Source organism: Phyllostomus hastatus, unplaced genomic scaffold (assembly GCF_019186645.2).
Source record: "Phyllostomus hastatus isolate PE091 unplaced genomic scaffold, TTU_PhHast_1.1 phas_contig_80, whole genome shotgun sequence".
Lineage (NCBI taxonomy): Eukaryota > Metazoa > Chordata > Mammalia > Chiroptera > Phyllostomidae > Phyllostomus > Phyllostomus hastatus.
The window spans coordinates 26,899,813-26,923,716 of NW_025333960.1; the positions used below are offsets into that span (position 1 = coordinate 26,899,813).

Genomic DNA, 23,904 nt, shown 5'->3' on the forward strand with positions numbered 1-23,904 from the left:
TAGGCACTTTCCCTGCTCATCAAACTCATCTGTAGAGCACATGAAAATAATCATGTAGTAATGTCCTGATCATGTCACTTCTCTGACAGTGGTTTCAAAGTAACTGAACATCTACTAAGTAAACTCCAAACTTTCACCTGGCATTCAAGGCCCTCCACAATAAAGTTTTACATATCAAGGTTCATTTCCCTTTACTTCCTTAATGTATGTTTTACACTGTGGCCAAATTAGCTCATTCAGGTTGGAAATCTTGTGAATCTTCATTCATATATACAGCTTCATGAAGACCTACTATTCTCTTGCCTATCCCTCTTGATATGCAAATTCTGAAATCTTTACTTTCCTTGGAAGCTCATTTCACCTCTACTACATTCTACACAGTCTTTTCCTAATTGTCTTGGTCAGAGCACTCTCTGTCATCTTGAGGAAAATTAGCACTTACTGAGGATGTAAAATGTACTTAACGCTTACAAATACTATTTCATTTCTCTAAAAACACAGTATAATTACTTCTAGTTAATTTTGTAAAAATGACAAGGGCATTATCACTTAACTAAAATATTCTGCTACATAATATAATAGCCTACAGTCCTTGTGAGAGCCAGTTAGGTTTGATTTCTTCACTTATCCCCATTATAACACCACTCTACTCATCTGTTCAGCAAATACATGTACATTTTTTTCATACATTTCCGTGGGGCAGAGAGGGGCAGAGGCAAGGGCATTAGTATAGAAAGAAAGGTAAAATAATTTTCTTGAAACAGGATGACTGTAGACAGATTATCTTCATATACAAGGTGAATTTCATTATCATGTGGTAGTTCTGTCCAGAACAGCTAGTTGTATGAAAGAACCATGAAGTTGATAGATAGAGAAGCCACTAAAAAAGATTATTGTAGCCTTTTTTCACTTCTAGCCTCCTAGAACTCACAGCTAGCTACATTAGGAACAACCTCAAACATAAACATCAGACAAAATTGGAGTAATTTCTTAATGAACAATGGATGACATGTTAACAAATACCAACATGTTTATTTTAATTTGTGCACATATATTAAACGTGAAGGTTACATTTTTAAAAAGGTTTTACAATACTCACCGTACTTTAGGCTGCTTTTTAACACCTTCATAGTAAAACAGAAAGTTAATTTCATGGACACCTTCTTCATCAGGCCCACGTAACCACATTGGTAGCTGAACTGAAGCTCCAGGTAGAAGAACAGTGTCAGGAAGGGGAACAGGAATCACCTCTGGGTGACTTCCTGTGCCAATGCCAAAGTCTGTAGAAGAAGCTGATGATGTGAGTGCTGTACACACAGAGGTAGAATCTGTCACAACAGTCTTGTAAGCACTACAGTTCTCAGAAGCTGAGGGACTTAGTGGTGTTAGAATAGCCGTGTTACCACCAAAAGTAAAGAACTCTGGATGTTTACAAACAACCTTCAATCCAGTAAGAGGACATTTGCTGACATTGACAAATTCTACATATGCTTTTCGGATTTCTCCACAGAGGAGCCCTGTAGGAAAATGTATAAAGAACACCTGCATTGGAGGGAAAAAATATTATTATATTGTCTGTTAAAAATTCCAACCCCCTAATGAATGACACTTTAAGATGCTGTATTCTTTACGAACGGTTTGCAAATATTTTTATTAATTCTCTTTGATATTTCCCTGAATATGGTAATTTACAACTCCATTTAAGAAAAGAGGATGAGACAGAAACCTATGTTTCTCAGTCGCAGATTTCAGAGTTATGAATTAAAGGTAAAATGTCAATAACAAGAGGGTTACTGGCAAAACTTTCATAACTGTGTGGATTATGGACAAGAGAAGTCACAAGTAATTCAACATGGTTATATGAATAATCATCAGTCAAAAGTCCTTATCAATGTGAACCTGAAAAGTAGCTCAATTATTTATTTATACACCATTAAAATGAAAAAATATACTATAGGTCTTAAAAGGAAGAACACACATCCATCATTTCATATTCAGAATCTGAAAACCCCAAAAGCTCCTAAGAACCTTAAGCTTCAGTAACTCATATGGAAACAAAAGCTGACTCAATTAATGAGGACTTCTTACAGCCTTTCCCATTTAATGTGATATTCATATGGTTCACAGCTTCTCTGGGATTGCCAGCCATAACTTCATTAGAACATTTTAGTTCATACTGTTTATCTTTGTATCTCTCCATTTTCAGATGTTGTCAGTGTAGTTCTGACATTTATACTTAAGGATCCTTTAAATGCAAATAACTTACTAGGTGATTTTGTTAGCCCATGTTTCTGCTTCTTTAGGATTGGTCCACAATTCCTCATCTGAAATCCTGAGGCCAGATGTGTTTTGGAAGTCACTTTTTGTCTTAATTGTTAGAAATTGTGTGTGTATATTCGTATTTATGCCTACCGTGTTATGTAACTGTTGGGTTTGTTTTGATAAATACATAATGGAGAGATTATTTCACCAGACACTGTAGATGGGTAACTTCTTTCACTACTCCCTTAAAGTCTTCAAATTCCATAAAATATTTCTGATATATTAGGAATAGAAATATTCTACAATTTTTTAAAAAATCAGTATTAATGTCTATCACTGTCTATTCAAACATTTTAATAAAAGGTCTCTTAACTAAGCACCATCATGACATGTTTGAAAGTAATGAATGATGTTTACAGAATTGAACATTAGTTCACAGGCTTGAACCTTTCTACTATGTCTGCTTTCCACTCCTTTTTAGGTCCCTGTTTGTTCCCAAACCTATTAACAAAATAAGTATTATGTAAACTGCTTCCATCTATATCTGAAAGTATCATTTTCCTCTGTAGATAAAATCTAGACATACATTGTACTGAAGACTATTCAACAATTATCTTTAGATTCCCACTCTGAAGCAACCAAAACCTGGAAATTTAAAATGACAACTTATGAATGTGGCTGAATAAATGAAAAACAAAATGAAACTCTTATGGGAAAACCTATACCAACACAAAGAATTCATAGCAAAAGCCTCTGACCTAAATCCACTCCCCTCAAAATAGTGAATAAATGTATATTTGTATGTTTTCAATTAAGGTAAAATATTTAGGATATAGATCTATTGTGGTTTTTTTTAAATCAACCAAACACCAGTTGTTATTATGTAGAATAAGATGTCCTCTGCTAAAATACCCTCTTTCAAGGAAAACTGCATCTATATCAATTAAATTTTTAAAAAACCACTATGGTACATAAGAAAAAAGTATAGAACTACCAGTATCAAAACCAAGATGAATGTAAATTTAATGACTGTTGAGTTAAACAGCATTTAAAATGAAACATCATCTAATTCAACCTTCTCATTTTATAAATGAAGAAAATTTCTACGGTAAGTTAATTAGAAATGGGACTTAGGCAGAAGCCTAAAAGTAAAACTCTATCTATAACAACAGATTATGTGAGAAACACTGCATTTAAAAACCATTTGTACATTTAATAATCATAACTGGAGAATATTTAATTGATACCATATAATGACAGTTATAACGTAGCAGAATCAATAAAAACTGAGTATTTTGCGGTGCTCTACTGACTGATCTCAACTTTAATCAGAGGACAGAATCTTCCCCTTTGAAACTAAGCTCTAGCAAATTCTTATGTGCATAATTCCAAGCAAAATGTGTTATTAGTGACTTCTAAACTAGAAAGGGTGAATAACCCTAAAATAATATTTGGATCCCAATTCATTTCAATCCATTTTCAGTCTTAGAACTCCTACCTATAGCAATGCAATCCTACGAAAAATCCAATATGTTACTGTGGGACTTTGACAAGCTTGGACAATAATGGCACAAGTGTAAGAAAAAGAAAAGACTCTGAGAAGGACTAAGCTTGCTGGATTTAAAAAAAAAAAAAAAAAAGATGATAAAGCAAGAGTACGGTATTGAAACAGAAAGGAATGAGGGAATAGCACCAAGCAGAATAGTTATCACCCAAAACAAAAGTAAAGCTAAACTAAACTAAACTAAACAGGGTATGAGTACTTTCAGAATATTAGTGTATTAGAAAGAAGGTATAATATATTCAATTAATGGTAACTGAGACTAGAAACAAACTTTGATCCCTACCCCTTGAAATTCAGAAGATTATATTCCCTTGAATTAAAATTAAAAAATAAACATTAGAAAATAAAGTTGTGTAAGTTTTGACTAGGGAAGTCTGTGTAAATAATTATAAAACTTAGAAGCAACAAAGTAAAAGACTCTCAGATATGACTTTTTATATGTTAAAAACCTAACATAGTGAAAGACACCAAATTAAAGTTAAAATAACTGCAAAATAGCAATCAATAAAAACTAGCACTGAAGTAAGCCTGTAAGTCTTTTATTTGTCCTACACAACTCTAAATGCAGCATAATCAAGCAAGTGTAAAACGTGGGGAGAATATATGCAGCTCAGCTATATCCTACCCTCAATACACACACATCAGCATTTTCATGAGTATGGTACCTATACTACCACTATTGGTATAGAATTAGTACCAAGAAAAACCATCCAATGTGAGAAGGGAAATAATAGCCAACTAAAAGGCTATCAATAGGCAATTACATGGACATACGGAAGAAAAAAATCATGAATGAAAAAATGAAAAATAATCAACCTTGTATTATCAGAGAAATGAAAATAAAGGCATTGTCATTTTTCACCAATATAATTTGCAACGTTAAAAAACAAAACAAAAAAACCCTGAAAATACCCAGTATTGCATAGATATGAGGCAATGCTCACTCCCACTCTGAAGAGAAGTACAAATTACTATAGCCTTGCTGAAGGTAATTTTGTAGTATATTGCAAAATTTTAAAATTATATACTCTATGACTCAGCAATTCAATCCCTAAAGTTTTATCTAAACTAGAACATGGATAAAATATATAATGATGATTACTGAAAAACTGTCAGTCATGATGAAAACTAGAACCGCACCCATCAATAGATAAATGGTTCAAATAAGTTACAAGGTAAATAATGAGTAGCATATCTAGCTGTAAAAAAGAGTTTCTATTAAATGGGAACAAATTATGTTGTGAAGGACAAAAAGCAAGTCACAGGATAAAATGTGCAGTATGATTCTATTTATAATTACTAAAACTATATGTAAGTAAACCATGAAAAGTCTGAAAAGAGAAACAATAATTTGGTATCGCTGGCACTTTTTGAAAGTAAGTGGCTAAGTCTGTAGCTCCCCTTGTTGGGAAAACTTGAGGATGCGGGAGGAAGGACCGCCCTCCAGTGTCCATGCTTATACTTCATAACTCTGCCTTTGGGCTGCCTCTTGGGTAGGCCCCTGATCCAAAGTGAGCCAGAATTTTCTTCCAGAAACTTGAAATTTGTCTTAAAGTGCCACAAAAACTGAAAGTTGTAAGACTAAATCATATCAAAAGCAATTACCTTTAAGGCTTACAAACATTTATGCTATATTCCCTGGAGCTGCTGAGTCCTTATTTTTCTTTGAGACTTATTATTATTTTATAATATTTTAGTTGCCATGAGATATTCCAATATCCTTCAACTAAGTAATATATTTCTCTTTCTTGGCTTGCGCAAACTAGCCATCAGCTTGTCTTCTGCAACTAAAAGACCTTGAATTCATATGGCATGAAAGTAGCAAAGGGGTGGGATACAAAGAAGGGGAAGGAAAGATTGCTTTTTGTTGATATACTTATCAACATTGCTTAAATTTTTTACGGCATTCATTCCCACGTCATTTTTACACTTTACAAAAAGCCACTGATTTTAACAACAAAATTGTTCTTTAAGAAATGTTTTCCCAATTTCCATTTATATTTCAAGGGCCACGTTTTATAAGCAGGCTAAGACTTAATGCCAAGTTGCACAATTACCTTAGCTTTGTGAATTAGAGTTAATGCTAGCTTAATAATAATTTTAATGTACAGTACACTGTAATGTCAATAACCTAAAGTCTAAAATTAATTTATTCTAAGTATCATATGAACTTACAAATAAATTATTAAACCCATGAAATTTTAAAAAGCGAAATACCTCCAACAGTGGCATTTCCTCAGTGATTATGGGGTCCAATCTTCGATCAGGACCATATTTAATAGATGTTTTCTCTTCTTTTGTGTTGTTAAGCCGAGGACCCTGAATTTCTAAATCTTGTCTCCCTCGGACTGACATACTCAAGGAATGTTTTCCTGAAATAAAAAACCATCAATGCCCTAACAGAACTTGGTATGCTAACTGATACCAATTTAGCCTGATATATGAATACTATAAGTTTCAGATTATTTCTAGAAAAATTCTAGACTAGTATTTATTAGCATCATTAATCAGAGAATTATCCATATTTTCTTTCATGTTTAAACACATATTTTATGCTGCTTAATTTCTCATTTTACTAGGATTTACTTACTTTGCAGAAAGACTACTATTGTATCAAAAGACTACTACTGGTCATCTTGTACCACTGTAAAAGATACCAATTTTAAGTTTCGGAAATTTTTTGAAACCTATATTTAACTATAATAGCTACTAACCAAAAAGATCTATCTGAGAGAAGAGCTGTGTTGGGACCAACAACACAGGCTATGAAAAAAAATCTATTTTCAAAGGAAAAAAAATCCAAAACATTAAACAGATCAACAGTTCACTTTTAGTCATATTCAAATATAATATTCTAATATATAGATTGATAATAAAATATATACTAATATTTCTGTATAATAACTTTTAACTTTTACTCATATTCAAATATATGTATTATAAAAATATATACTGATAGTAAATATATACTAATATTTCTGGGTAACTACATTTTCTCAATAGATTGCAAGAAGAAAATTAAAGTCATTTAATATTAATGTGAGACTTCCCCCAAAAGCTTCCACAGTGTGTATGTGAAAAAAGAAATCAAGTGTATACAACTATCTTTCCTGCAGGACTACTCAGAGCCTTTAATGTTCAGAGCCTTTAATGGTCACTGTGATATTCCCAGACCAGACTTACAAGATGGCATTTCCTGTACTTTGTTTGATCCAGATCCCTATTAGCATTTTACAAAATAATGACTACACTAAATTACGAAAATTCTGCTTATGGGATGCAACTTATTTTAATAGTTAATTCAGGGTTTGCTCCCACTAACATCCTAAAATAACATCAATTCTTATACTAATAAATACATTCAGTACCTTATATAAAATAATGATCTATATTTTATTGACAACCATAACTTTGGTATTAGGTTAAGATCCTAGGTATGTGCAAGTGGGAAAGGAAAGGATCTTCAAAAAGTACTTAATGCCCATTCAACTTACTTAAAATATGTAATAAATTAGCAAGAGTATAAATGTTACTAGTCTACTGCTTGTCAACCAAGAATTACAAATATAGTACTAAAATGCACAATACCATACTCAACTTCGGTGTAAACTTTTTGTTTTTAATTTCCGAAATCTTATGGAGTCATTCTACTTCTATTCGCTTTGAAAAAAAATTTTGTATTGAATCATCCTTGATATGCAGACAAGTAGAAATTATGAACCAAAGATTAAAAGGACCAATAAACTTTCCAAGAGTTCCCAAAAGATTTCCCAAAAGCAATAATCAGCTTTTATGAACACTAAATTCAAGTCTGTCAAGGCTATAAATTTGTTAAAAAATAAATTTAAAAAAACAGCTACTAAAATAAAGGGCTGGAAGTAAGGGATTTTATGGTAAATTGCCCGGCATCTTGTCACCTAAAATTCAGATAACTAGTATAAATTATAAGATAATATTAGATCTAGAAGGGTTCCCAGAGTTTAAAGGGAAAAAAGTAAACTATGTTAAATATGTATCTTGTAGCTTTACTCTTATAAAAATTGTAAAACATATCATTGAGGCACCAAAAATATCATCTTAACACTAAAATCCTACTCTCTTCACAGGATAGACTGCAGAATTTAAGGTGTTTAATATCCAATGTCATTTGCTCTATGTTTTATAAAAAAGACAGTATTCAAAAATAGAATATGCTAAGATGGTTTTTATATTGGCTGCAGAAATCTCAATCGTTAGAATATATTTGATTAGACTTTACTAAAATTGGATCAGTAACAGAAAAGAAATATACATAGGGTACAAACTAAGAATTATTAAAAAAATACACTAGAAGGGAATAAAGTTGTTTATTTTTAAAGCAATAGCAGAGTTTAAAATAATCCAAATTATTCATTGTTCCAAGTACATTAAGCCTATTTAAAAAATAACATCATTTTCATTCATTTTATTCTATGGAGATTGAATTAAGTATGAGTTTTCTAATTGTTCAGCAATGTTATAGCTTTACCTGTGTGACATCCAGGAAGAGCACCAATGCCATCTACTGTCATGGAGCCCTGAATAGTGCCAAGATTATAAACAACTCCCAGAACATGCAGCTCCCCTATGTGATGGGGAAAGAGCTTTAGTCTTGCCTGTGGAGATATTTAAGTCACTCTTATTATCTGTTTTCATAATATCTCAAATAGTGTAATACCTAAATTCTGTAATGTTACAGAAATGTAAACTCATGACTTAAAACTTTTAAATCATCAACTAATACCTCTTTATTGGAAAGCACTTTCTACAAAAGAAAATCTCTAACTTCAACAGAGGCCTGGATCTTCATCATTACTTTTAATAAAAATCAAAATATTCTGGTCAACCAAGTATCATACTGACCCCAAGAAAAAAGCAGAAACTCTTCACCAGGCTCCTCAGGAAATTAACAAACCAAAGACCACCACAAACCTACTTTTCCCACCAATTTCCTCCTGTGTAATTCCAGTATCCTAATCTTCCAAATTTTAGTTTTTAAGTAAACTAAGATATAAAACAAACTGAATAAACTGATTTTTAAAATGTTTTCATCTTACTTTTAGAAAGGCTTAAGTCAGAAAAAAAAAAATCAAACAATTACCACTTTAGATTCTTCACTATTAATTAAGAATTCTGAAATAACTTCAGTTCCAATCATTTCAAGTTCACTTGTTACCTAGAAAATGAATTATTTTGTAAAAAACACATCCTAATGAATAAATTATCAAATTACAACATTCCTATATATCAATACTTAAAAACAATAACAGTAATTATATTAGCATTTACTAGGTTCTTAGTATGTCCTAAGCAAAATGTAGTTTATTTTTACAACTGCAGTAAAACCATGTAGTAGCAGCAAAAATGTCCATGTAACAGTGGCCAACATGTCCATTTAATTTAATCTTGCAATAAGAGCAAATTTCTCCATCTATTATTTCAACTAGCCTCTTTTTCCAAATTGGTTAACTACACACAGTAAGAGTATTGCAGCCTAAACAGGATATATAAAAGACTGGCAACCCTGGCCAGTGTGGCTCAGTTGGTTGGAACATCATCTCATAGATCTCAGGGTTTTGGGTTTGACTTCCAGTCAAGTACATGCCCAGGTTGCAGGTCCCACCCCATGGGGGCTCATACCCCAGTGGGTGTGCATAGGAGAAGGGAGCTGGTGATGTTTTTCTCTCTCTTCCCCTCTCTCTAAAAAAGCAATGAAAAAATGTCCTTGGGTGAGAATTAAAAAAAAAGGATTAGTGGACACTAAGGGCTGTAGGTAGAGCAAAAAAGGCCTATCTACTCCAAATCAATGGCTCATGCACCAAAGCAGGATCCACTGGCTCACTCAAAGTAAACCTGATCCTCATGACCACTGTTTGACTTTTACCATGAGATGAGTTATTTGACAAAAGAAATAAAGATCGCATTTCCCTAAATTCCAGTTCAGCATCTTAGACCATAACTAGAAGAAATTCATGAAGAAATCCAGAGCTTTCAATTTATAGGAAAAAGTGTAACTTCAACATACACAAGAAAAATGTTCACTTAACTTTAATAAACATCCTATAAAATCTAATTATGAAACAGACCAATATACTTAAAAAGCTAACAGATTTAAAAAAAAAAAAACCTTTTCCAAGAGTAAAGTATTCATAGTATTCTGATTTTTATTTCAGGTATCCATAAAACATTAGAAAAGTGACTGAGGTTGCTAAGATTCAAGTCAAAATAGAGCCTGGTAAATCTCAGTATTTCAAACTATTCACAATCGGTATAAATAATCAAAAAATGTCTTCAGTTAAACAGCAAGACTTTAAGTAAGGCAATCTTTAAAAAAATCAAAATACTTCAAAAGTTCAAATAGTTTAAAGTTAGTACAACAGGCGTCCTTCAAGTTCTCCCTTCAGAAATAAAAGCACGAAAATGTTGGGATCTTTCCCAGTCCCAAAATAACTTTTACCACATTATTAAAGCATATAGCAAGGTAGTATAGAGAAGTAAAATTTATAGATAACTGGTGAATAAACTAGTAACTAGGTAAAAATGTATTTGTTATACTCAGCTGGGTAACAATAATTCTTGGCTTGAGTCATTCCTGCTTCAAAAATAACACCTTAAATGTATAAAGAATTTATCACAAACATGAGTGAGAAAATAAATAAATAAATAGATATGAAGGCTATAAACAGATAATTCACAATAAAAAAGATATACACATAGAAGAACTTCACTAGAAATCAATACAATGAAAAATAAAATAGTAAGATGGGATTTAACCTATCAAATAAACTTTTTTATATAAATAAGAACACTTAATGTTTCAAAGATGAGATATCCAACTCTATATTCTGATTATGAGAAGCTCATTAGTATAATTTGAGAAGCAAATAGAATATTAATTGTTCCCTAAAATGTTCTAACTTCATGCCCAGGAATCTTTCCTACAGAATTAATCACAATAAAAAACTATGCACCCAAATTTTCACCACTGAATGATTATGAGAGTAAACAACTATGATTATGAGGAAACTTCCAACATAATTACCAACAAAGAGATAGACTAGCTTATAGATCATCCATATGAATGAATATTATGCAAAAATGAAATACTAAGACATTTTAAAATCAAATATGCATATAAACCAACAGAGAATTAAAAATATACACAACATGAGAAAATCCCATACATGAGGAAAAATACAAATGGAAATTATTGGATACATAGAAAAGTGTTAAAATGGTTATTTCTAAATACTAAAAAGACAGCTGTATTTTTACTCCTTATGTTCTTCTGTATTCTCAATTTTAAACAATAAGAATACAACATACTTTTTATAACTAGGAAAAAAGCATGAAAAAGAATAAGTATAGCTCACTAAACAGAGAAGTTGAAATGTTATTACATAATCTGTTAGGCTATCACTGAAACAGGTTTATTTACAAATACCTTTTAAAAACTTACTAGTTCTTTAACTTCTTCATTATTCTTTCCAATGAAATCTTTAGGTTGAAACTTCCAGAGCAATGACAAATCAGTCAACAAAAGTGGAACCTTCAAAGGGTTTCTAAAAGCCACTTCTACTGTTATTGGTTCTATAAAAGAAATGCCTAAATTAATAACTTTAATAAACTCCACACTTCATCTTACACTGAATTCTCTAAACATATCTTGCCTTCATAGCTCTGAATTTCTGCCTTAACTACCCTTTACCAACTGCAGATGTTTACTTATTCAGGATTCAGTTTTAAAACTACCTCCTCAAAAAAATCCCCCCAATTTCTCTATACTAAAGAATGGCATTCTCCCTTTTGCATTCCAACAGCACTATGCATCTACCTGTATTAGAACCCCCACTGCTTTGTTTTATAAATGTAGCTCACTAAATTTTGAATTCCTAATTTATTTTTGCATCTCCAGCTCCCAGTGATTTTAGGCACACAGAAAATTATCTTGAATCTACGGTAAATAAAATAAACAAATAAAAATCCACATGTAAAAATTCAAGTATACCACCTTCTACAACTGCAAGTGGAAATCTTGAGTTATCTGAATAACTGTTCAAACAGTACTGCGTAGGATGGAAATTGGATGGAATTACTCCTTTGTTAACTAAGGCCACCACTTGTTCCTCAAGTTCTCGCCATTGCTGGGAGGATTCATAGTCATATTCTTGATCAAGACTGACATGAGTAGCTGCTTGCTTTTCACCTAAAAAATGTGTCAAAATTAAATATGCATTTATTAATACCCACCCTCAAATGAAATATTTTAAATAAAAACCTAAGTTATCCAAAGAAATACATGTATACACGCACTCTTGCCTATTTCCAATTATGTGTGAGAAAAATATGCTTTTATTAACTTCAGCCTAACTGGAATTCTGCTTATAATACTGGTGCTCTTTTCCTTCCAACTCTGAAAGAATGTATTTTCTCTAGTCTTTCACAAGTAATTTTATATAATACTTCAAATATAAAAAAGCATGAAGAATATAAAACATAATTGCATATCAAAATTTAATAAAAGTCACCTTCTCTCATATAATCCCAAATATTTTTTATAACATAAATGTTACAGATAGAGTTGATGTGCTCCACTGTGGAACCCTCCTCAATCCTCCATCTCCACTGGCACCACTTCTTTCTGGAACTACTACTAAAGTGAAGCACAGCATTCTCATCCACTTCTTTTTTAACTTTACCACATATGAGTATATGCATAAACAATGCATAGAACTAGTTTGTATGTTTCAAATATATAAATGAAATTATATTTGATCTATCATTCTTCAACTTTTATCACTCAACATTATGTTGTATTATCCATGCTGAAACATGGAGAAATCATTCACTTGTGTCCTATAGCACGAGTCTATTATATGAACACACCAAAATTTGTCAACTCATATGCTATTGTTTCATTTTTTGTTACAAAAAACAACACTGCTATACACAACCTGATAAATACTTTTTAAATAAAATATCAAATTAGTCAAGAAGTATTAAGCTCAAATATAAGACTGTTTAGAGTTACTTTAACATGCATCAACAGTTTTAATATATTTTTATTTTTAACCTAGTACTGTCATTCTAAGGCTCAATCCTAAGGAAAAAACTTGTATTTTAAAAAGTCTTACAACAAGAATAACAGAATATTGGCAACTGTTCTCTACTTCTAAGTACATTTGAAAACTTCCATAATAAAAAATTAAGAAACAAGTTTTATACACAAAAATTTCTCCTACAAGAGGATTTTATATATGTGTGTGCGCACATGTGCTTTTATATACATAGAAGACAGATACAGTCCAACTATATAACAAGCAAATGTGAAAATAAAGTACTTTGTATGCATTGAATATTATATTTTATAGCCACTAAAAATGCTCATCAAGCCCTGGCTATTGTACCTCAGTGGAATGAGTGTGGGCCTATAAACCAAAGGGCTGCCAGTTTGATTCCCAGTCAGGGCACATGCCTGGGTTGCAGGCCAGGTCCCCAGCAAGGGGTGCATGAAAGGCAACCGCACACTGATGTTTCTCTCCCTCTCATTCTTTCTCCCTTCCCCTCTGTCTAAAAATAAATAAATAAAATCTTTTAAAAAAATGCTTATCAAGCCCTGGCCAGGTGGCTCAGTTGGTTGGAGCATCATCATGTATACCAAAAGGCTGTGCGTTCAATTCCTGGTCAGGGCACATACGTATATTGCAGGTTCAATCTGATTGATGTTTCTCTCTCACATCAATGTTTCTCTCTCTCTTTCACTACCTCTCTAAAAATCAATAAACATATCCTCAGGTGAGGATAAAAAAATGTTTATCTAGATTATACAATAAGATGAGCATTCTTTCTTTTTAAGAAAATTAAAATTCAATTTACTCCAATGACTTGGTTTTTTTTTTTTTCATTGTTATTGTTGACATTGTTCTCCCCTCTTTGCCCATGTTCACCCAACCCTCAACACCTTCTCTCTGGACATCACCACAATATTGTCTGTGTCTATGGGTTATGCATATATATATATGAGCATTTTTTATATTACATGAGAAAAGCCATTATGCTATAGTTTCCTTAAAGATAAGGAAAAACAATACAATAGTGGTTATCTTCAGGTGGCAGGAAGATAGGTGATATGGTATATTAGTATTTATTTTTCAAATATTCTTCAATAATTACACATCATTTCTTAAATGGAGAAAGAAAAAAAAACTTTAAAATAAATAGTCACCAGGTAACAAGACCAAAAAAACCTTTACTAACCATCTGCTGGTCGTCTGTCATGGCCAAAGAAAACCCGTGTTGCTGAACTATTAATATATGGTAAAGGAAGCTGCGGTAAGGGACCATCTGGTGATAGCTGACTTACATTCTAGGAGACATACAAAAGAAAAAAAATTTCTGAGAAAACTTCCCTTTATTTCTATTTGCTTTCTCATTTTTAATACACAGGTACAGAAAGGTTCGTTTTTAATACACAGGTATTAAAAATATGTTAAGAAAAAATTGCCATTTTTACTAATACATCAGTCATAAAATTTTATAGCTAAGAAAACCTTTAGAGATTATTTATTTGGGCCCAAGAAGTCTTCCTAGGGGTACTCAGCCAGTTAGCTCCCTTTGATATTAAACTTCTAAACATTATTTTGGTATGCATTTTACTTCCTGTAATTCATTATACCATCCTATCTGCCAAAATTCTAAAAGCATAAGGGCAGTTACTTTCTATAGGACAGAAATACAATACAGGAGTACGCAAAAGTAGGTTTACTTTTTGTTCATATGGAAAAATATGTAATACAATAAGAACAGTAATACAAGAAATTAACTGTTTCACATATCATGACTATAAACCTAGTTACTTTTCTTATCCCACCTTCACTATTCATAGGACTTCATGAAAAAAATGACAACTTCTATTTCTTCCCATAAAACAATGCTTTACATTTCCTATCTGTCTCAGAAATGTCTTTTCTTACTTTTTCTGGGTTACACCATAATAGACAATAATTTGTCTATTTCCCACAGGTCCATACCTCCTCACCTTTCATAGGGAAAAGAAAGGAAAGTGCTTTCCAAAGGATGGTAGAGGACCCAATATACTATAAGATCAAATAGGATTTTTTTAAAAATCTCAAAAACACAATAATGAAAAGGTTCAGAAAGCATCTAATTTCTTTAAGATTTCAAGAACAGCCACAAATCAAGTATTTACTGGAATACTAAAATTCTCTTTCAAATAACTGTGGAAGGGCAATATAACTCAAATCTATGACTAATAATAATCCAAGCCCTCTTACATTTTATTATGACAGATAATTATATACAACCAAATAAAATCACTTTATTAGACTCCTACCAGATAAACTAAATAAGCTTTTTTTGTTTTTGGTGAAAATAATAACTTAAATGTAATTTTATTATCTAATCCTGAAACTATGTGTTCACCTTGTAAACATAAAGATACTCTCTGAGGAAGGCCCCTTGTTGAGCTGCAGATTGTTTACTTTCATTAATTAAAATATGCCTAAAAGCAGACACAGCATTGTCCAGTTGCCTAAGAGTATAGGATTGGCGCCCAATAGTGAAGTTAATGTGATCCTCTGCAAGAGACCAGCCTTTTCCTTTGTAAACTTGCATGGCTTGACAATAGCAGCGTAAAGCATGCTTTTTCTGTAAGAAAATAAACAAAACAAAGTATTACAATCTAAGTTTCTCTTGGACTGAAAAACATACACATACACACACACACAAAATCAAGTGACTAGTAACTGGTTCTTCCAAGATTAGAATAATAAAGAAAATGAAACTAACATTTTGGAAAACTTCCTAACAATAATTACTAAAAACCAAGAGGTCCTAGAGCAAATAGCTGCTTTGTCCAAGGGCAACAAGTCTAAAAGTCAGGAATAATAATGACTTCATGAAAAACCATCTGGGTTCCCAAAGCAGTAGCATATGGAGTCATGGTTTGGTTAGAGGCTTGTTAGCTTGCAAATGAGAACTATCTTATGAAGTCTCAATTCTGTTACGGTTGTCTCTCTCTATACCACTGCACTGGGCTGAATGGAAATACTACTTGTTCACTAAAAGTGCACATGTAAGTGAACACATACACACACACAAATTTGTATTCTTTTCTTTTGCCCATTGCTGGCTCCATCCTGCCACATCCATGAGCAGATATTTGGCGTTAATCACATATCACTGCCCCCTGCTAAATTCAGACAGCTTCTGTCCTACAAATGAAATTTGGTACAGAGAAAGAGGCCTCCCTCCACTAAACCTTTTGCTTCAGAGTATACTCTTCTACCCACTCCTCTGTCCTGGGGAAAATTCAAACTTTGTACCATATATAGCCAGAACTGTTTGCTTTTTTTAAGAAATGTTTTCTTGATAAAGAGAGAATGAAAGCAAATAAAAATCATTTACCAGTTGACAGCATGCAATAAGAAGAATATAGTCTCTCATTTGTGATATTCCTATACAGACACCCAATTTGAATCTCATCATAAGGAAACATCAGAAAAACCTAAATTAAAGGACACTCTATACAATAATTGGCCTGTAATCTTCAAAAGTGCCAAGGTCACAAAAGTCAAAGGATCCTTCTTCTATAATACAAAGAATATGTATGGCCTACTGTCAAACCTGAATAATGTCTGACAGTAGTAATGTGTGAGGACTAAGCTCTTGACTTTTTTGTATTTTGGTTATGCAGAAGAAAAGTTGTTTCTAGGAGACAGGAAATATATGCCCTAGTGTAATGGGCACTAGGTAGACAACTCTCAGATGGCTCAGGTAAACAAAAGTATTTGTAACTATTCCTGAAATTTGAGCCTGCTTCAAAACAATTTTTAAGTGACATTTCTTGGGGGGAAATAACCCTAATCTCCATTTTGTATTTAGTAAAAGAACAAATACTAAATCTTAAAAACTGATACAGAGAAATAATCAAATGTGTGTAAGTATCAAGTTCAAGCACACTTTTGAGGATTTCGTGGAAAATTATCTGAAGAGATTTGAAAGGTAACAAAGATCTAAAGTCTGCTGAACACAAACACAATCCCTCTCCCCAGCACTTTCCTAATATTTTTTTTTTTTACTGATTTTTAATATTTTACAATGCTGGTTCTATTTTTAAATGCCCTGTTCATATTCTTAATGAAAAAACTATAAAAAATTTCTGGGGACAAAAAAGCAACTCAGCATGAACTCTCAATCAGAAAAGGCTGAGAGAAATGGCATTACTATCTAATAACCTCTGCCATCCTCACTCATCCCTGTGAACACACGCATCTGTTTGTAATGGCATTGTCACAAAAAGCTGGTAGTTCTCAGAAACAATGGCCTAAGAATTGTGTGTGCTTTATGTGCCCTATCTTCCCAGGAAGATACTGTTCTTGACCAACTTCAGTAACATATGTATTTGTTTTTCCTACACCTCTGCATTTCTAGTCATACTTGCAGGTTTCTACATACTGTTTGAGGAGACTTCTGGGATTGAAGTTGATGGACAGTGGTCACAAAACAGCAAAACCAGCTACCTTAAAATCATTTAACTCCATGAGACGACTACAATTAGAGATGATTATTAGGCCTGATAGCAAATGTATCTCCACCTACCACAAATGTAGGATTTTAAACTTGCTATGTATTTGCTACATGCCCTATCATTTCAAAAGGTAAATGTAAAACCAGCCATTTCCAGTTCCAGTGACAAATCTTTCTCACAAATGAAACCATTCACAAAAGATGTGGGAAAAGGATGACTTTTTAAAAATAAGACACAAAAGATCATTCCTAATGGAGTATATAATTTTCTGTTTAAGCAAAGGAAACCATCTGTTTAATACATCTTGTAAATTTTGGAACAGAACACTGCATGCAAGACAAACAATGGGATAATAACATGTTTCAGATGCATCTGCACTTACTCTGGAAAAGATCTGTTAAAAATCATAGCTTTTCATTTTTTTCCACTTCAGAGCTTAAGAAATTCTAACTCATGGAGTACACATCAATTATTATAAAAATACATTTAATTTTATAAATATTTTTCCAGTTTGCATTTACTATATAGCAAGTTCACATATTTTCTAAAACACAGCAGTTTCCAAAAAATACAGGATGAAACTCAATCTTCAAATGCTGGTTTTTTAAAAATACAGCATTTTTACATGAACTTTCAAGTAATTTTTGAACACCTTTATTTCTTTGTACCTTTAATATATAAAAATACTAGCATGTTTTGGTTAGCACAGACTTTGAAAAGTGTATGCCCTAAAAACTCATATTAACTACATTAAAAAAATACTAACACTCCCCTACCAGTTAAAAAGCTCCCTTATAGAGAAGACCTTGTTGGTTTTATGGGGGTATGTTCAACTCCTAGTACAGTCCCTGAAAGATAGAAATGATTACTAAATCTACATGCCTATCTATATCTACAGTAAACCACCATCTCACTGCTGCTACCATTCTCTACCTCCAGCAAAGCTCCAAGAAAACTCTCTAAATTAATAAAGATCTCTCCAACCCAACTGCTTCCAAAGACAGAAGATTTCTACTCATTTAATATTTAGGAAATGCCATAATAAAGCACTCCGAGAGACAACAGAAGACCAAAGCTGAAGTAGGGAGAGTTCAACCTCTCCTAAATAGTTAAAATTGCTTGAATGCATTCATTGTATTAGGACCTTCATTTATATGGTTTGGTTTAACCTTACAAAAATTGGGGCAAAATTCTGAATTTTATAAATTAAAAAATAAAAAATTTAAATGGAAGCCCAGGAAGCAACTTGACCAAAATCAAGGTGTAAGCATATTAAGCTTTAAACCCAGATTTCTCTAAATCCAAATCCCATGCCCTTAGCCACATAAACTATAATACATTACCTTGAAACAAAATTTGTAACCATTTTTAGGATTAAGTCATAAAAAAGTAACAAATGACATGCATTTATAAAATAAATAACAAATAAAAATTAAAACAAATTTTTTTTTAAAAAATGCACTCACCTGCCCTGCTTTACTAAACCGATGGCCTGCTAATATCATATGAAACGCGTATTTTCTAACCATGGGACTCTTCATGTTTATAAAGCAATGTGCCGCCTGTTCCAAAAGAAGTGCACTTCGAAGATCAGAATCCTATTGAAGGTTTAAAAAAAAGGTTACTTTCACAAAATTAAAAGTAAAAATATAATTGGTGGAAAACATTTACCTTCTTAAAATATATAACATATTCAATGTTTAACTTAGGGTATCTGAGGGCAGAGATCAAGAGGTTCCAATCTTAATGATTCTTTCTTCCAATAAGCACACTTAAAAAAAAAATCCTTTCAAAAAATTCTCTACCATGAAATATATATATTTTTTACTTTTCATAAAGCCAAATGTCTGGTTATGATATACACCATGTAAAAAAGTCTCTGAGGAAATGCAATCCCTTTTCAAATAACAAAGTATACAAACGGAGAATTTATTACAGGTATACTCATTAAACATAAACCAGAAAACAGAGCCCTGAAAGAAAATAGATTCACACCAATCTAATTTCTTCTGAAAACTGATCTGTGACATCCAATAGAACATTTCCATCCATCCAAGAAAAAAAAGGAAAGATAAAACAGAATGTGTGTAAATCATAAACTAATTTATGTTATTCTATATAAAGTTGCACTGTATTTGAAAGGTATTCTCAATTTTTTGCTTTAATTCAAGTGAGCCAAATAGCTATTTCATTAAAAAGTCCAGAAGGCCTCCCCTCCAAAGACTATCACCTGTTATATTAATAAATGGTACAACTCAAATTATTTCTACCTCAATTGATTCTGACAACAATGTCTACCAAAAAACACATACCGCATTTATATCCTTACCCACAAGGACAACCTTTCAATGGAAAAAGCTATCATTACTTTAAAAATAACTGAGAAAGTACTTAAGGATGCTGATCAAGTATCAACAACATTTTCACCAAAACTTTCTCTAGGTTTTTCAGCTATTCTCAAACTGAACTTACCATGCCCTTCCATGTGTTCTGCTGCCATTATTTTCCCCAGGGAAAGTTGAAAATAGAAAACATTGACTTTAAATGAAATAATTTCAACATAGTTACATCAAAAAGTGTTATAGATCATTATTATAACTATCTCTGTAGCAATCATAAAATATTAGAGCCGGAATAGATCTAAGGAAACACTCTAGAAAGCATTCTGTATAAATGGTAGATATTATCTATTTCAACTCCCTCATGACAGAAAGTAATAATCAGATAATTTTTCTGGTAACTAAGATCCAAAAGCTAATTAAGTGGGAAAAACCAAGACTATACAATTAACAAGCAATTCTATAACAATTCATCAGATTTACTTGGGGGAGCTGGGGAGCTTTGCTTTTGCTTTTAATTTTTTAAAGAAGTGATTTTATGAAGATTTTATTTCCTTATTTTTAGAGAGAGGGGAAGAGAGGGAAGAAAAGAGGGAGAGAAACAACAATACATAAGAGAAACATCAATTGGTTGCCTCCCACAAGCCCTTCAACACAGGACCTGGCCTGCAAGCCAGGAACGTGCCCTGACCAGGAGGGAATCAAACCAATGACCTTTCAGTATGCAGGATGATGCCCAACCCACTGAAGCACACCAATCAGGGCAACATCTTTATTTTATTTAGAAAATATTTTCTTTTTAAAAAGTTAACTACAGACACTTTTTCCCTTAAAAACTACAAGTTTGAAGAAAAAAAGTGAGCATCTTTCTTTCCCATCCTATGCTTCATCTGATTTGCCAGCTTAGTATATATTACATATATATACATATATATGCATATAGTATATGCATATGTTATCATGAGTGCTTATGTTAGTTTTTTAAGAATACATATACTTTTTAATGAATAAATGGTATCATACAAAGTAGTCTTTATTTTGCTTTTTAAACTTAGGATCACGGACATCTTTCCAAGACCTCTACATCTCTCATTTCTTTTAAAGCTACATGTATTCCATTATAAAATGTACCAGAATTTCTATAGTCTCCAATTAATACTGCTTCAAGCTTTTGTAACTACAAAAAATGTGCTTCAATGAACATCCTTCTAAACACATTTGAGTAATTATAAAAATATTTTTATTAAACAAATTTCTGGAAGTAGAACTTCTGAGTAATGAAAGCTATGTACATGCTTCAAATTCTAATCAATACAGCCAAACTGCTACAGAAAAATACTACCAATAAATATTGTCATCAACAGAGAATGCTATATGTATTTTTTCTACTCTACTCAGCCCAAGATCATTTTTTAAATCTTTACCTCTTTAATAAAAGAAAAAAAAATGACTTTGTTTTTCAACATACATTTCTTTAATAGTAAGCCTGTTCATCTTTTATTATGTTTAAAAGTCTTTGTACTTTTTTTGTGAACTGCCTGTTTATACCCTTTTGTGAATGGGTTTTTGTGACTATATGTTTTATAAGGACCCTTTGTACACTTAATCGAAATCAGGACTTTGTGCAAATAATATTTGCACATATTATTTCCCAGTTTTGACATGAAAGAGTTTATTCTTTAGTAGTCAAGCATACTATCTTTGCTTTTATGACTTCAGGACACTGCACCACACTAGCAAAAGATGTTATCATTACTAGATTTTTTTTAAATGCTCCCCTGTATTTTCTTCTAGGCTTTTTTTCCAGATTTTATTTTTCACATTATAATTAATCCAGCTATAATTATTGTGTTGGCCAAAAAGTTTTTTTTTCCTGTAAGAAGGCTCTAGTAGTACTTAGTGTTCTTTAACTTCATTTGAAACAATTTTGTTAGATTGCATTGTCTCATATCAGCATGCATTTAAAAAATATTGGTGACTTTTTGTATAGCCATTTTAATATTAAAGATAGAAGACAATAAGCAACATTTTTGGCATATTATGCTTTATTATTTCAAGAAAGGTAAAAATGCAGCTGAAATGCACAAAAAGATTTGTGCAGTGTATGGTGAAGGTGCTGTGACTCACCAAACATTTCAAAAGTGGTTTGAGAAGTTTTGTGCTGGAGATTTCCTTGCTGGATGATGCTTCACAGTCAAGTAGATGGGCTGAAGTTGACAGCGATCAAGTCATTAACTGAGAACAATCAACATTATACTATGCAGGAGATAGCCAACATAGTCAAATACCCAAATCAGTCAAGTTATTGTGAAAATGAAAAATGCATCTTTTACCCTGGCTGGTGTGGATTAGTGGATTGAGTGCTGGCCCACGAACTAAAAGGTCGCTGGTCAGATTCTCAGTCAGGGCAGAAGCCTGGGTTGCAGGCCAGGTGCCCATTTAGGGGCATGTGAGAGGCAACCTATCACCCTACCTCTTGCACATCAATGTTTCTCTCCCTCTCTTTCTGCCTCCTTTCCCATCTCTCTAAAATAAACAAATAAACAATAATAAAATATGTCTTTTATATTACAAAAAATAAACTAAGCAAACTTTTTGGCCAGTCCAATATATTATCATGCAAAGAGTAAGACAGGAATCCAACCCCAAACAGTTAATTAGCTGTCACAGTAGCATTTAGTGAATTACCTAACACATCTCGCTAAATTAAATGACACCTAATCACAAGTAGTATTTAAATTTTCATTCTATTACTTTACTCTGTCTATTCTTATCAGTGTAAACAGTTTTAATTTCTATACCCTTAGAATATATTTTAACATATAGAACAGGTACATCCTCCTAATTACTTCGTTGTGCAATTTTATTTAGACTTCTCAATGAAGTTTCACAATTTTCTTCTTTTAGTCCTATAAATTTCTTAAGTTTATTTCTAGCATGCATGTACACATAACACACAAACACACACATAGCATAAATATATAACTATACATATATATATTTTAAATTGCCAAGGAAGCTTCATTAAATTGCAGAACTCAGATGGGTAGCAATCCTGGACATTCCAATTAATATATAATGTAAGGAATATGCCATAGATATCTTTGATGGTGTGTGCAATCCAGTTTAAGAACCAGCACAGTAAACCCTCAGCATTCTCAAACTTAACACTGAAGGACTGACCAATTCAGGAGGCCTGGAAGTCCATGGCACATATTAATTTAGCTAAAGCACAATCTGACTCTTGCACTCAGTAAAGTGTCATCTGAGAAAGATCAATTTGCAGATCTGAATATCCTCCATTCATATCTCATTGCAGCTTAGTTCTTTGTTAGTCACTGTCTATTATAGTGACACCTAAAGTGGAAAAAATATTGCTTTGAAACAACACACAAAAAAAGCCCTGGGACGTCAGGTAGAGGCACAGGTAAACATGGCTTACCTCCTCACACAACTACATCAAAATTACAACTAAATTATAAAGTAACCATCACTCAGAAACGTTAGAAATCAAGTTGAATGAAGTCTGACTACTACAGGATTAAAGAAACTATATCCATCCAGAGTGGTAGGAGGGGCGAAGACATGGAGAGGCTGAATTGGCTAATCACAAACCCAAGTGTTTTAGATAAAAGTTCAGAAGGGGTATCTCGGGACTGAGGAGTCCCAGCCCCACAGCAGATCCCCCAGCTCAGGGTTCCCATGCCAGGAAGATAAGTTCCCATAACTTCTGGCTGCAAAAACCAGTGGGGATTGTGATGGGTAGAAGAAACTGCTGGACTCCCAAGAACCTCTACAAGAACTTACACACAGACTTACTCAGACTCACTCCCTCTGAGCTCCAGCACTGGGGTAGGAGCTTGAAAGGGACCAGAGGCATACAGGCAGGAACTGAAGTGTCTGACCTCAAGGAGAGAGCTGGGGGACAGCTTTCCCCAGACAGAAAGGCAGGTAGAGGACACTATTACTTTGCTTAATCTTCCCCTCACAAGGTCAAAGAGCCCGCAGATAGGCGCCATTGTCTGACCCCCCCTCTGGAGATCGCCAGAGTCTCTGCCCCACCCAACTGACGCCCACCCAAGCTGTTAACAGTGACTTTTCCATAAGAATGGCCAATGTTGGCACATGCTCTGCAACTTCCTAAATCCTCTCAAACAAGCATCAGCCGGCCT

At 32.9% G+C, this 23,904-nt stretch overlaps 1 protein-coding gene across 4 annotated transcripts in view; it reads right to left on the minus strand.

Moving 5' to 3' along the window:
• TRAPPC8 (trafficking protein particle complex subunit 8) overlaps positions 1-23,904 on the minus strand; it is an 83,526-nt gene that overhangs the window by 23,907 nt on the left and 35,715 nt on the right. For all 4 annotated transcript variants that reach the window (XM_045849653.1, XM_045849652.1, XM_045849655.1 and 1 more), the window contains 9 exons: positions 18,860-18,991; positions 15,287-15,511; positions 14,102-14,210; positions 11,856-12,050; positions 11,304-11,434; positions 8,946-9,020; positions 8,334-8,460; positions 6,044-6,198; positions 1,100-1,542 (listed from right to left, as the gene is read on the minus strand). In XM_045849653.1, coding sequence (XP_045705609.1) covers positions 1,100-1,542; positions 6,044-6,198; positions 8,334-8,460; positions 8,946-9,020; positions 11,304-11,434; positions 11,856-12,050; positions 14,102-14,210; positions 15,287-15,511; positions 18,860-18,991 — 1,592 coding nt within the window. The remainder of the gene's footprint in view (positions 1-1,099; positions 1,543-6,043; positions 6,199-8,333; positions 8,461-8,945; positions 9,021-11,303; positions 11,435-11,855; positions 12,051-14,101; positions 14,211-15,286; positions 15,512-18,859; positions 18,992-23,904) is intronic.